Here is a 13201-nt window from a genome sequence, read left to right as displayed (position 1 = left end):
GGAGGCTCCACTGTTCTCATAGAACCCACATTAGAATCCATATTGCAAAAGAGAAGATATTACCTCAAAGATGTTGAGGGCGTTAAGAGTCCGGCAGGTGTCAGTGAGCTTGTGCCATGTCTTTTTCCTGCATGAAAATCCCATATTTCCCTGAGTATCTGGAGGGCAAGGTTGAGTGCACTGGGAGTTGTCTGTACAGACACCTTCACATACACCTGGGAAAATGAAAGGAGACCATATCAGATGGGAAGGTCTGGGATCTGGGCCCACTGGGCCAGTCACCAAGGTGTCACTGCAGTGACAGCCCATAAATCCTACAGATGTCACTGTCTTTTCTTCCTAAAGTGGAGGAAGACTGAAATGGATCAGTGATCATCATCTATTTCAGCAACAAAATTTTATTGTTTCCAACAAAATCTTATCCTGAACTCTAGTGCATAAAACAGATGAAAGTGGAACTGTCCCAGGTGATGTGAGAGGGCCGAACCCACCGTGCAGTCCACTAGGTCACTCTCACACCCTCACAGGAACCCCCGAATACTTCTTCAGATCCCTGAAGCTCCCCGGATCAGCTCTAGTTTGGAATCCACTGCTCCCAATATTCTCTAAAAAGCCTCTCAGCTCAGGAACTCTATAATAAGTCACATCATCAATGAGTTCTCAGACCTGTTCTAGCCACTGGCCCAGTTTGAATGGGCTCAATCCAAAGGATCTATGGCAAAGAATTCTCAGACAAGGATGAAGCAGAGGGTGCTGGGTGGAGAGAGGAACAGGGCTTGGGTGAAAGGTACAATTTATTACCTGGTACTATGCTCACTACCTGGGTGGGATCATTTGTACACCAAACCCCAGTGACATGCAATTTGCCAATGTAACAAACCTGCATGTGTACCCCCAAACATAAAATAAAAGTCAAAAAGAAAAAACCTAAAGACAAAGGTACAATTTAATATGAAGGGAAAAAAAAAAATCAGAGTCCACGTGCAAGTCATCAAGGATTCCACTTGCCATGCCGTAAGACAGAGGGCTGAGAATGGCCCTCTATTTCAATAGATGGACAGTAAAACTTCCATGTTATAAGTAACTGCTGCCAACATACCATGTAGCCTGGCATGTACCTTCTCCTTGCTTTTGCTGGTAGCCTAGAAAGGGAAAATCAAAATTCACATCAAAATCAATTATTGATATGCCAGCCCAACTGCTCACTTTAGTCACAAACAACAACAGTTAAATTAGCTATGATACCAGAATAGCCCATTCAAAGCTGAGTCCATGAGTTATGGCCCCTCTGTGACCCCATTTTCCCTTCAGCCTGGACCACTTTCTTTCCCACTGCAACTTAGTAGGAGCACTTCTCTCTCCAGTAACAAGGGTCAATATTCTATCCAGGAAACATGTTACAAGCAGAGGTGGTTTCACCAGGAACTTGATGAAGGTTAAGCCTCAAGTCCCTTCCTCATATAGGACCTTTTAAAGCTCTGGGAGCGGATCTAGCAGTGAGCATATTGCTCTCCTCTCACGCTTAATAAGCAGATGATCTCACATGTTCACATGATCATATATTTTATTAAATTCTCAAAAGCAAAATGTTTTAACCACCTGCCATCTGTTAAGATCATCATTTTTTGCCACTTCAATTCAGCCTCCTTCGTACTCTTCCTCATTTTGGGTATCACTAGAGAAGCTGTATCCATTTATGGAATGTGGACAAGTTAAGCTGGGGATACATTCAGTTTGGATTTAGTAGGATATACTTACGTAGTTTCCAGTCACTTCTGCATTACAATCAGAACATCAACACTTAAGTGACATCGGTTCTAAGAACATTTACAATTACTCACAGAACAAGAAAATTCTAAGTTTCCTGATATTGTGCAGCTCATATATGAAATAAATTGGATAGAATTTTCCCAAATTTGACAACAGTCATGTTTACATGACATTACTAATAATAAATTAGAAACTGAAAGATACTTTTCTAGACTACCAATAATAAGAAACAAATTTGATCAATAATCCTGGAGGAAAGACTAAACAATATTTCTATTCTCTCTATAGAAAAAAATTATAAGATCATGCAAGTATGCAGTCAAAAATGTAGGAACTAAAAGGTGGGCATCTCATTGACAAAAATATTGGCTTATTAATGAATAAATGCTAAATAATACTATCCAGAATTTCTAAATTTGAAATTTGTTATGACTCCTTTTCTCATTCTAAATAAATGTTCACTTTCCCCTTAGTTTTGTATTTATAATATTGTATTCTTTTTCCTTAGGAAGACTCCCCCAAAACCTAGCTCCCCCATCCTGTGAGGATCTCCATTAGAACCCCCTCCTTATCCCATCCATCAAGACCATACCTGACCATTCACTGACAAAGTGTCACATAGTGGTCAAGGGATGTGCTCTGGGAACAGACAACCTGGGTTCAAATTTCAACACCAATATCTGCGGCCTTGGGAAAGTTCATCTCCCTGAGCCTCAGTTTCCCTCTTCCATAGAGTAGGAACTGCAGTGCTATAATTGTATGACACTAGCCCTAGAGCATTTTTATGAGGAATAAATGAGCTCATCTATGAAAAGCATTAGGAATGGGCTCTAAGAATACTATAAGTCTATTTAAGAATTTACTACTGTTATTATTCTGAAAATAAACTTACTGAATGTCGATTACATATAAAGCTCAAGTTTCCCCCTTCCAAGAGGTCTTTCCTGATCCAGTTCTGTAATGATACATCTTTTCCTCTGGCTCCTATAGGAATCATCCACGCAGCCATACACACATTCGACAGTCAGCATATTCTCACCTGATCTGCCTTTTTGCTGTCTAATCTTTTTATAGAAACATATTAACTCCTTGATTAAATTACAAGTTCCTTAAGAACATAGACTGTGTATTGTGCTTCGTTATATTCCTCCAAGTAGCTAGTTCAGTGTCTTATACATATGTGTGTATGCATATATACATTTTAGTATGCATATATATACTGACATATATATTCATGTGTGCATGTGTGTGTGAGGAAAGAGAGAAAGACAGTTTTCTTGTTTCTGTACCAGAATAGTGTTTCCTAGTGGCTGAGAAGAGCCTTGGCCCTATTAATCCAACTTGAGTTCTAAGTTCTAAGCCATTGAGGAAGAAATTGGAAATTCACTGACGCAGCTCTGTGACTAACTTGGGGTTCATGCCAACTCATGGAGTTCTTCTTCACAACCTTACTTCTCTCTATGTTATCAAGAAACAAGGCTGAATATTCCCTCTTTTCTCTATCAAATAAGAATTTGAGGAGAATCTGAATTAAGCTTTTGGGATCTCTCCAAAGTCAAGAGAGTATCACTGAGGATTCATATCCATGAAATCAACTGATAGAAGATGACTTTTCATTTTATAGTCCAGAGAATCAAACCTTATTTTATAGGTGGAAGAATTAAAGTTCTTGCACGAAACAAGAACACTAAAATAATAGTTTCAGAACTTTGGAAGACTTTATAGATCATACAATCCAGCCCTCTTATTTTGCAGTTAAGGAAAATGAGGCTTGGTATTGCGGTGATTTGCACAAGGCCATGCAGGAAATTCCTCTTACAGCTAGAACTAGAACTTAGCTCTCCTGATTCTTACAATACCACTTTTTCTAAACAGCCAGCCTGTGTCCTAGTGCAACAGGTAGAGGGGATGAGTGGAAGGAAATACAGGCATCTCAGGATACTCAAAACCCACCTTGATAAGACCATGGTCTTCAATATAATGTGATAAATGCAGTTATAAGTCAACACCTCTGGATGATACTCGGTCCATTAAACTCTAGTCAAGTCACATTATATTTATCATGTTTGTGGACAGAAAGCCATGATATTCTGTTTACCTGGAGTTCTGAAAACTTTGCTTCCTTAAGGGAAGGACCTGATTAATTTCTTCCCATCTAATTTGCCAAAAGACTTCACATACTCCTCTGCTTATTTCATTTCTAGTGTAGCATCCAGTATATATCACTTTAGCTTTGGATATCAACAGACCCCAACCTAATATAGTGAAAAAAAGGTACTTGCAAACCTGCCACCTGCTCAACCTGCTGAGCTGCCTGGGTGCATAGGCAGGTCAGGAGCCAGTAGCATAAGCAGCTCAGCACCCAGCAACTTGTCTAATGAGAAGAGAAGGATAGAATGTTCCCAGTAAGGTAAATCCCAGTGATCAAGAGAAACAAAGCCAATCTCCCATGCTCTGCCTACTGTCCACATTCTGTCTTGTAGAAAAGCAAGAATGTGGAAACGCAATGAAAGGAGGAAATAGTAACAAGCTGTAGGGTTGGATAGTCTTCAGAAAATGGTCTTTCCAAGAGTCTCTAACTTCTCCCAGAAACCAGGTACCTGTTTAGTATTAGCAGGGAAGGGGAGCCATGGAGAAGATTTCTATGCAAAGGCAAACTAACTTGAGGGTAATGTAAATATCATTTGAAAAACTCTCGGAAGGAACTTCCAAAGTCATTTTTTCCTAAGGAAGCTCTTGTTAAGAAGACATACATTAAAATGGAAAGATCAAGAAGCTGAAAATCTGAAAACAGGGGTTCTGGCCTTGGCCCTGTAACTGAATAAGTATGTACCTCAAGCAAATCACATCCCACACCATGGGTCTCCATCTCCCCGACTGCAAAATAAGGGAGTGGAGTTTGCCAGTTGATCTCAAAGCTCCCTTCCAGAACTTGTGGTCAAGTAATAGTACTCTCTTAAGAAAATGCTCATAATGTTCTCATGTATTCTCTCTCAGTGCTCCTCCACACTTTATTTTAATGAGTAACTAACAGGGAAATTAAAACGACTTATGGTGTGAGGGAAAATATTTCAGAAAGAGCCATAGGACCCCGTCCTACAAAATTTAAAACAGTGCGTTGCCACAAACTCCGTCCCAGTGAGACTTTGCTTAACTATTGCCTTTGTTGCTCAATGCTCCTTCTAGCCCATTCATGGTGTTCACTATCAGGTTTCTCATAGGAGATGCTATTGCCATTTTGGATGGGACAATGCTTCATTTTGCCAGACCATTCCTACAACCTGCCTCTAAATGCCACTAATACCTCCTGGTCATTGTGACAACCCTTACCACCCCCACATTTTCAAGTGCCACAAGGAAACTGTACCAACCTGGTTATGAGCAACTGAAACATTCACTATCAGATGATACAGAACAAAGTGTTTGTTACTCTTAATCACTTAAGCCTCATTTCATCTCAGGAACTCACGGTAAAATTTGAGAGAAAAACAATGTGTAGCTATTGACTAATGTGGGTTTTGGTTAGCTGTAGTTGCAATTACTTCTGGCTGGGCCAGTCACTCTATCACCATCTCTTCTCTACACTTCAGCTCTCTGGTAACCAAGAGCTAATTACCTGACAGATTTTATTGCCCATTTGCTTTCCCCACCAGTTCATCCTCCATCCCTTCCCCTTTTCTTACCTGGTACAATGTCCTACAGGACTCTGTGGGCAAAAGAAACACCAAGTAGTACAGCACAAGTGTATGAGTCATTGTCTTCCACACAGCTGACTTTCTTGTTTCTACAAAAATAAATAAAAAGGCAAAATGTCTCCAACCTGGAGCTTTCATAGGTTCCATGCCACTGCAGACCCATTCAGTTCACCTATGAGACTGGGCCGTCTTCCATGCTATCTACTAAGATTTCTCTGCTCCAGAGGTGGTGTCCTGTGGCCTCCCATTGACTTCATTCTCTAAGAGGCTGTAGTGAGAGCACAGGACGCATTGGGAGGCACAGGCAATCGCTGAGATATTCCCCACCCTCTGCTATTGGCTTGCATGTCACTCCTAACATGGGAATCCCTCCAAAGGTAGGTACTGCCTGCCAGATTTCACCTTGCCTGCATGGATACAATAAATAACAGCCTGTGTTCAGGGATCAGGAATGATGGTTCAGTCCCTGGGTTAGGCAGAGCTGAGAAATGTGTGGGTGGCAACAGAAGATGAGCTGGGGTTCCTGTGGGCAAATTCAGCCTAGAAATATCTTTTGAAGAGGCTTGGCCTATTATTCCTCATTCTCACCTAACTCTGGAGATATATGTTCATAGGTAACCGGTGATTTCTTCAAAACTGATCTTGCACATGGTCTCTTTATCATTAATTCTACCAGAACTGATATCAAAACTGATTTCTTGACACATAGAACAGGGCTTGACACATGGTCGGCACATAGTATATTCAGTAAGGAAGAGGAAGGTAGGGAGGAAGGATGGAGGGGTGGTGTGTCAGAAGAGCTGATAATTTGCATCTGGGTCTGTGCTCTATAGACGACTCACCTAAGCTAAAAACTTTAATATTACACTTTAATAATAACGTTATTTTTTATCTTCACTTGAGATCATCCCTGAAAGCTATTTGCTGTTTCTTCATTTGTAGATAAAAGGATTCAGAAGATTTGAATGTTATCAACAAAGGCCAGAAGCAATTACAATGGTTTATATTTGCTATTTGACCATTTTCAGCCAAGAAGTACTCTAGCCCTGTCATGCATAATTCCATAGGAAACAATGTCATTACTTTAAAGACTTGGTAAAATGCATTTTCCAATCATGTTTCCTCCATTGAAATACTTGCCTAGCTAAAATTTCACAGAAATCCAATGATTATTTAAAATATTTCATATTGCCAATCTCAGCCTATTATTAATACAGCTGTCCAAACATTTGTAGTTCTTACACAAAGAGGTCCCTTTGTTACCCATCACTTTAAATGTATTTTGTAGCAACACAGATGGACACACAATTTCAAGTAAAATTTCTAGCCACATTTTCATTCTTTATTCCTAAGTTATTCAAACAGATGAAAATTATGGTATAAAAATCATCAAACTGACCTATCAGAATTACCACCAATGCAATTACTACTTTGGGCAAAATAATCCAAATTGGAAAACATTAAAGCCATTGATGAATTTGATGACATAATGCTCACGACACCTAAGACTCCATGTTTTTCTGAATCAAGTTGATTTTATCTTTCAAAATTCTTATCATACAAAATGTTCTTTTTCTTAACTAAAACTAAATCTAAAAAAATGATTTAGGGAATGATACAGACAACAAACTTTCATAATGTTAGCACTAGTCAGCTCAGAAACTCAAGCAGATTTTTTAAAAAAGAAGTTGTATGATCAGCTGAGTTCTACAAATCAGGATGAAACGCATTCTGTTTGCTTAAAATTTTAATGTAATATGTTGAAAATGTGTTTACTACATTGTCATTTTGCTTTCCATTTTAAATATTAATTTTTATCAAAAATGCTTTTGACTATTACTGAAATTACATTTCCGTTATGTCCAAATGAGGGCTTTGTGTTCTCAGTGGAAGCGACTTTCATTATACTTTGCAGGATGGCCTTTTTTGATAGTTATGCTCCTGCTCAGAGTCCAGAAGTTTCTAACATTTTCTTTACTTCTCAAATCTACCTTGTAATAAAATAACTGAGGATCACAACTCTAACATGCTGTCTTTTCCCATGTTTCAGCAACAGTGTGATTTTAATTTCTAGTGTATTTTTTAGCCTTATCTAATTTCTTTTAAGAAGAAACGTTTCTTAAAGTTGACTTTTTAAAAAACTCAGCTTATAAAACTGTTTGCTCTTTAAATTAAGTGGCATGTTTTAATCTGGGCTTGAATAAAACTATTTTTCTTTCAGAGTTGTTGACATTAAACCACAGTCATTAGCTTTTTTTCCAGTTCTATGAAACAGAAAGTGGCAAAACAGTAGCTCAAATCTAATCTTTGTTCCACCCACCTCCCATCCGCCACAGCCACCGTCCTCATTTTCTGGTGAAAAGCCACAGGTGTCTAGTGGCTCTGACCTCCCTTTCCCAGGTCAGCAGGGGTAGTTGGAGTATAACTCTTGCCTCTCAAACAAATGTTTGAAATGTTGGTTTCACATATCCTAAGCTAAAAACTTTTATTATAGACATTTATCTCAGAAAAGGTTTACCTGTCAAGAACATCCAACCTAAAAATAAGTCACTTCATGTGATTCATATTAAGAAAAATAAAGCAATTACATCAGTACTGAAATGTCCTAAGGTGAAAAATGCCAAATATAAAAGTATTAGAATTTTTTTTAAATAAAAATTAAGAAACTGTTTTCTCTCTCCCTTATTTTGAAAAAAAGGCGGGGAGGGTGGAGCAAAAAGAGGAACAGCAAAGTATACCAGTAGGATGGCTGGATCTGTAAAGAAATAACATTTCTAACCCTCCAACCCATTCTCTGCTGTCTGCTTTCCAAAACTGAAGAAGGTACTTAAGATGTTAATCTATGTGTTTGTTCAACAAGCAAAAAATGAGTCCCTTATGTATGTATGTCTGAGCAATGCCCTAACAACCAAAACAAGGATGGCTTCCTTCCCACAGCCCCTCACAGCTCCAGGAATTTACAGTATGAGAGATCTGAGGCATACCTGAGGGTCTGGGAAGTTGGACTGGGGCTTTCTCCCTAGAGACTGTAAGGCTCTAAGAATCAAAGCCGATCAAATCAGCATGACAGGAAACATTCCAAAATTACAGATTCCACAAATCGAGTCTCATCTTTGTTTGCAATTTCATTTCAGAATATCTCTTCCTGTTTCTATACAGAATTTCTCTACCTAAAAGCCATAGGGTTGACTGACCACAGGCCCAGCTCCTGAATGTAAGACAAACCAGGCAAAAGGAAAACATCTGAGCTACAGGCTGGAACATGTTTGGTGTTTGGCTCCTTTAGAAAAAAAACATTTGCTTGACTGAAAAATACACACACACACACACACACACACACACACACACACATGCGCACACACACAAAGCAATGGAGACAAGCAATTTTATGACAATTTTGCAAAGAAATTTTAAAAAGTCTACAACTTAAACTCCTCTGCCTTAAGAAAAAAGAAAAAAGTATTAAAATAGAAGTCACGAATCACAGTAATCAAAAGGTAAATAAACCTCCAGACAGAACTTTATCAGCCAACCAGGAGGATTTCCATCAACAGCTTGGTAAGCTGACAGTCTGCGGCCGCTACTCGCATAATTAGGCTTTGCAATGAATTACTGAGATTTCAAGTGAGATTTCATAAAGTGCTGTAGAAATTCCCAGACAGAAGGTGGGTATTCACTTCAGATGATCTCAGGAGTGGAAGATCTCAGTGTCTGTCATTAACCATCCCACTGCTTTCCCTTTAATCCATCCCTCCTGCCTGAATACAGACATTATGAAAGGGAAATGAAAAACAAAACAGTTGTTGTCTGTTTACTCTTTAGGAACCCAGATCTGCAACTTTTTTTTTTTTTTTTTGAGACAGAGTATCGCTCTTATCGCCCAGGCTGGAGTGCAGTGACGCGATCTCGGCTCACTGCAACCTCTGCTTCCCGGGTTCAAGCGATTCTCCTGCCTCAGCCTCTCAAGTAGCTGGGACTACAGGTGTGCACCACCACACCCAGCTAATTTTTTGTACTTTTAGTAGGGACGGGCTTTCACTGTGTTAGCCAGATGGTCCCAATTTTCTGATCTTGTGATCCACCCACCTCAGCCTCCCAAAGTGCTGGGATTACAGGCGTGAGCCACTGTACCTGGTCACTTTTTTTTTTAAGTATGTCATATGTCTTGTTTAAAATAAGAAAGAGCTGATCTTTGGGGTTTTTTGTTAGTTTGTTTGGGTCTTTTTTTTTTTCTGAGACTCAGTTTTGTTCTGTCACCCAGACTGGAGTGCAGTGCTGCGATCTTGGTGAAAGAGCTGATCTTTGAATAGGGTTTAATTTTTTCAGAGCATTTTCACATACTGGCATACCTAGGAGATTCTGTACGTTCAGTTCCAGACCACCATAATAATGTAAGATTGCAATAAAACAAGTCAAAAGAATTTTTTGGTTTCCTAGTGTAAAAGTTATGAGTACACTATACTGTTGTCTATTAAGTGTGCAACAATAGCATTATGTCTTTAAAAAGTACATATCTTCCTTAAAAATATTTTATTGCTAAAAATTGTTAACAATCATCTGAGCCTTCAGCATGTTTTAATCTTTTTCCTGGTGGAAAGTCTTGCCTCAATGTTGATGACTGCTGATTGATCATAGTGGTGGTTGCTAAAGATTGGAGTGGCTAAAGCAATTTCTTAAAATATGACCACAGCGATGTTTGCCACATTGATTGACTCTTCTTTTCATTAAAGAGTTCTCTGTAGCATGTTACGTTGTTTGATAGCAGAACTTCTTTTAAAATTGGAGTCAATCCTCTGAAACCCTTCTGTTGCTTTATCAACTAATAATGTAATATTCTAAATTCTTTGTTGACATTTTGACAATGTTCACGGCATCTTCACCAGCAGTAGATTCCACCTCAAGAAACTGCTTCCTTTTCTGATCCATAAGAAGCAACTTCTCATCTACTAAAGTTTTTAATGGGGTTGCAGCAATTCAGTCATATCTTCATGCTTCACTTCTAATTCTAATTCTCTTGTTAGTTTCACCACTGCTTTTACATTACTGTCTCCCTCCACTGAAGTCTTAAACCCTCAAAGTCATTCATGAGGGTTGGAATCAACTTGTTTCAAACTCCAATTAATGTTGATATTTTGATGTCCTCCAATGAATCATGAATATTCTTAACGGCATCTAAAATGCCAATCTGCCAGGTGCAGTGGCTCATACCTGTAATCCCAGCACTTTGGAAGGCCAAATGGGCAATCACCAGAGGTGAGGAGTTTGAGACCAGCCTGGCCAACATGGTGAAATGCTGTCTCTACTTTAAAAAAAAAAAAATCTGGGTATGGCTTTGGGTGCCTGTAATCCCAGCTATTTGGGAGGCTGAGGCAGGAGAATCACTTGAACTTGGGAGGCAGATCGCACCATTGCACATAATCTGGGCAACAAGAACAAAACTCTGTTTCAAAAATAAAATAAGATAAAATGACAAATACTTTGAAGAAGATTTTCAATGTACTTTGCCTAGATCTATCAGAGGAATCACTGTCTATGGCAGCTATAGACTTACAAAATGTATTTCTTAAATAAGACTTTAAAGTCAAAATGACTCCTTAATTCATGGGCTACAGAATGCATTATCTTAGCAGGCATAAAAGTAACATTAATCTCCTTGTACATTTTCATCAGAGCTCTATGAGTGACCAAATGCATTGTTCATTGCTATGAGCTGTAATATTTTGAAAGGAATCTTTTCACCTGAGCAGAAGATCTCAACACTGGGCTTAAATATTCAGTAAACCATGCTATAAACAGATGTGCTATCATCCAGGTTTTGTTATTCCATATAATTATAGAGTGTAAGCATTGCAGATTTAGCATAATTCTTAAGGGCCCTAGAATTTTCAGAATGCTAAATGAGCATTGGCTTCTATGCAAAGTCATCAACTGCATTAGCCCCCAACAAGAGAGTCAGCCTGTCCTTTGAAGTTTTGAGACCAGTCACTGAATTCTCTTCAGCTATGAAAGTCCAAGATGTCATCTTCTTCAATAGAAGGCTCTTTTGTCTCCATTGAAAATTCATTATTCAGTGTAGCCACCTTCATCCAGATCTTCTGGTTAGCTGGCTGCAGCTTCCCTATCAGCACTTGCTGCCTCACCTTGCATTTTCATGTTATGGAAATGGATTCTTTCCTTAAACCTCATGAACCAGCCTCTGCTAGCTTCAGATTTCTCTTTTGCAGCTTCCTCACTTCTCTCAGCCTTCATAGAATTGCAGAGAGTTAGAACCTTGCTCTGGATTAGACTTTGGTTTAAGGGAATGTTGTGGCTGGTTTGATCTATCTAGATCTTTCAGACTTTCCCCATAGCAGTAAGTCTGTTTTGCATTCTTATCGTTCAAGTGTTCCCTAGAGCATCACTTTCAATTTCCTCCAAGAACATTTTCTTAGCAACTACAAGCCGGCTAACTGTTTGGCCCAAGAAGCCTAGCTTTCAGCCTGTCTCAGCTTCAACATGTCTTCCTCATTAAGGTTAATTCTTTCTACCTTTTGATTTAAAGTGAGGGACAAGCAACTCTTCCTTTCACATGCACACTTAGAAGTGTTCCCACAGTAACACCAGTCTCACAGGAGGGATTGTGATTCTCATTTCTGGACCCAGACCAAAGGTGAGATTGTTATTCCTTTCCCTGGACCCAGCCAACAGGAGAGATGTTGACTCTAACATTTGGACCTAATCAACAGGTAAGATTGTGAAACTCATACATGGACAAGGGTCGCAGAAAAGATTGTGCCTCTCCAGCCTAGACGGAGCCATCAGGTGGGATTGTGATTCTTATTTCTTGACACAGCCCAAAGGTGAGATTGTGATTCTCTTACTTGGACCCAGCCAACTGGTAGGACTGTTATTAATTGGCCTAATTTTAATATTGTTGTGTCTCAGGGGATAGTGAGGCCTCAGGATAGGGTGAGAGATAGCTGGCCAGTGGAGCAGTCAGAATACACACAATCTTAAGTTCACCGGCTAATATGGGTGTTTGTGGCACCCCAAAACAATTACAATAGTAACATAAATGATCACTGTTCAATGATCACCATAACAGATATAATATGAAAAAGTTTGAAATATAAGAATGACCTAAATGTGACATAGAGACACTAAGTGAGCACATGCTATTGGAAAAATGACACCAGTAGACATGCTTAATGCATGGTTACCACAAACCTTTAATTCGTAAAAAATAAAATAAAAATAATGCAATATCTATAAATTGCAATAAAGCAAAATGCAGTAAAATGAGTTATGCTTGTGTAACTTTCATCTTGATGTCAAAATAGTTTTGTGAGGTAGGCATAGAAGGTATAATTTTTCCTCTTTCATCAAAGATGAATTTGTGATTCGGATGTTAAGTGGTTTTCTCAAGGTCATACCTCAAGTTATTGGAAGAATCAGATTCTCTTTTGACTCCTGATTCAAGGCTCTTTTAACTATATCATACTTTCCAGGTACTCCTGTCTGTCCTCAATGGACAGGCAAAGGGCTGGTCATCTTCTCTAGCAAAAACAAGAAGAAGAAGAAGAAGGAGGAGGAGGAGGAGGAGGAGGAGAAAGGGAAGGAGGAGGAGGGGAGATGGAGGTGAATGGGAGGAGGGGAGGAAGATGGAAGGACGGGGAGAGAGAGGAGGGAAAGGGGAAAGGAGAGATGGAGGGGGAGGAGGAAGGGGGATGGGAGGAGGGGGAGGGGAGGAGAGGAGG

General features: G+C 39.3%; 1 protein-coding gene across 2 annotated transcripts in view; it reads right to left on the bottom strand.

Moving 5' to 3' along the window:
* ADGRF2 (adhesion G protein-coupled receptor F2) overlaps window positions 1–13201 on the bottom strand; it is a 42952-nt gene that overhangs the window by 15274 nt on the left and 14477 nt on the right. For both annotated transcript variants that reach the window (XM_032299636.1, XM_032299635.1), the window contains exons 2-4: window positions 5454–5554; window positions 1100–1142; window positions 64–215 (exon numbers count right to left, since the gene is read on the bottom strand). In XM_032299636.1, the coding sequence (XP_032155527.1) occupies window positions 64–215; window positions 1100–1142; window positions 5454–5525 (267 nt within the window). In that variant the 5' untranslated portion in view covers window positions 5526–5554. The remainder of the gene's footprint in view (window positions 1–63; window positions 216–1099; window positions 1143–5453; window positions 5555–13201) is intronic.

Source organism: Sapajus apella, unplaced genomic scaffold (genome assembly GCF_009761245.1).
Source record: "Sapajus apella isolate SASKATOON/1434 unplaced genomic scaffold, GSC_monkey_1.0 scaffold41, whole genome shotgun sequence".
Taxonomy (NCBI): domain Eukaryota; kingdom Metazoa; phylum Chordata; class Mammalia; order Primates; family Cebidae; genus Sapajus; species Sapajus apella.
The sequence above is the reverse complement of the archived record's forward strand: the minus strand, read 5'-3'. Positions and strand labels throughout refer to the sequence as shown.